This window comes from Phanerochaete carnosa, assembly GCF_000300595.1.
Source record: "Phanerochaete carnosa HHB-10118-sp unplaced genomic scaffold PHACAscaffold_722, whole genome shotgun sequence".
Lineage (NCBI taxonomy): Eukaryota > Fungi > Basidiomycota > Agaricomycetes > Polyporales > Phanerochaetaceae > Phanerochaete > Phanerochaete carnosa.
Genome location: NW_006768349.1, coordinates 991 through 2,627, shown reverse-complemented (window position 1 = coordinate 2,627; position 1,637 = coordinate 991). Strand labels below are relative to the sequence as shown.

The window sequence follows — 1,637 nt, the reverse complement described above, 5'->3', positions numbered from 1 at the left end:
ACCTCTCCGTCCAGCTTATCGACGATCTTGCCCAAGGCGACCAGTTGAACCCGGCTCAGGTAGCCGAACGCCCCCCCAGACGCATCGTCGTTGGCCCGGATGAAGTCCTTGGAAGCGGGTGTTTGCCACAGAGGAGCGGCATCGGAGGTCGCCCTGGGAGCCTTGGGGATTAGGGCCAGATAGGGCTTGCTTTCGGAGTACAGCTGCGGCCAGTTGAGGGGATCCTCGATGCCAAATCTTCCATCGGGCCGAAGAATAATGTCCACACGGCCAACAACCAGCTGAGGTACCCACAGCTTGTTCAGAGCGACCACGACGTGAGTCCCACTGTCGGTGTTCGCATGGGCGCGACCGCGAGCCCAGGAGAAGTTTCGCCCCTCAGTCTGATAATCTACTAAATTAATCACTCAGGGCGATTCGAGACATCAACAGCGGAAGCATCACGTACCTTGAAGTGTCGTAGACGACGTAGCAGGAACCATGTAAGGTGGAAGGGCAGGTGGCGTGGGAGCGAGGGAAGCTATCGTTCGCGAGGTCCCCGGACGAGATTGGCGGTCAGCGGCCGGCGCCGTTTCGCGCTGTGTCGTCCGCTTGAACGACAAGTTCTTGCGTCCGAGAGGCTGCTCCTCAGTTGCTGAAATTCGTGCGCTCGCCGCGTCAGTTGAGTCCGCCATCGCCACGTCGAGAGACGGCAAGGTCGTGGGTTGGGCTGGAGCAAGCGCATGAGGCCCGTCGGGTGCTTGGCCCGGTCGCGCTGGTAGGCAAAAGGGCTCGATGGCGCGCCGATCCCAGGGTGCCGGCGCGCGCACACGACCCGCCTCGACTGCTTTGCGCTGGCGCCAAAGGTGCTCGAGGTGAGCGTTGGCGTAGTAGCCCCACTCCATGAACGCCTCTTCTCCGGCACCGTATCGTGGGGGGCGCGGCACGCCCCGATATGCACTATCGATGTCCCGCTTGAGTAAACGCTGCGCCATTCGAGCGTTGCGGACGCAGCGGCTCCATTCTGTTTCTGCCTTGGGCGGAGGCTGTTTCTTCCGGGCTTCGTATTTGCGACGGACCTTATCCCGATGGGCCAAATAATTGCGACGCTCTCCTTGTGTCATGCGTTCGAGGTCAGTGCTAGAGACGTGCCCGTCGTCCTCTTCGTCCTCGAAATCCTCGTCTGACTCTGGGTACACGACCTCCAGCCGCGGGGCAGGCCTGGGATTTTGCTGTTCGTCGTCAACGTCCATGGCGGTCGGGCTGACCACAGCGGCAGGCTGTGCGTGACACGCAGCAGGCGCCTCCACTTGGTCATCATCCGGGCGAGGTCTTTTCTTGAAATGAAGGCCACTGAGTTTTGACGGGCCTGGTCGAGGAGGAGACGAACTTTGCAAGTGACGTGAGGAGGACATTGGCCAAAGGTAGGTAGCAGATCTTGAATCCAGAGTCTTGAGTACGGGTTGGTGGACAGCAAACGTGCAGCCAAGCAGAGGTGGCCAAAGGTGACGAACCTCTCGAAACTGATGCCGAGGGAGGATAGACGGACTTGTGTGCTCAGTCTTGAGCCCGAAGGTCCAGTGGAAGGTGAGACGCGTTGGTAGACAGCGAAAGCGCAGCTACCAGGCGGAGGTGGTCACAAGGGACTAACCTCAAGT

General features: G+C 60.2%; 1 protein-coding gene across 1 annotated transcript; it reads right to left on the bottom strand.

Annotated features, from left to right (window-relative positions):
- Nucleotides 1-23: 23 nt before the first annotated feature.
- PHACADRAFT_202968 (uncharacterized protein) lies at nt 24-1,232 on the bottom strand (the record flags this gene model as incomplete). Its single annotated transcript, XM_007403070.1, has 2 exons — nt 24-394; nt 449-1,232. Coding segments are annotated over 2 exons (1,155 nt in total), but the record flags the coding sequence as incomplete, so codon positions are not given.
- Between the last annotated feature and the right edge of the window lie 405 nt (nt 1,233-1,637).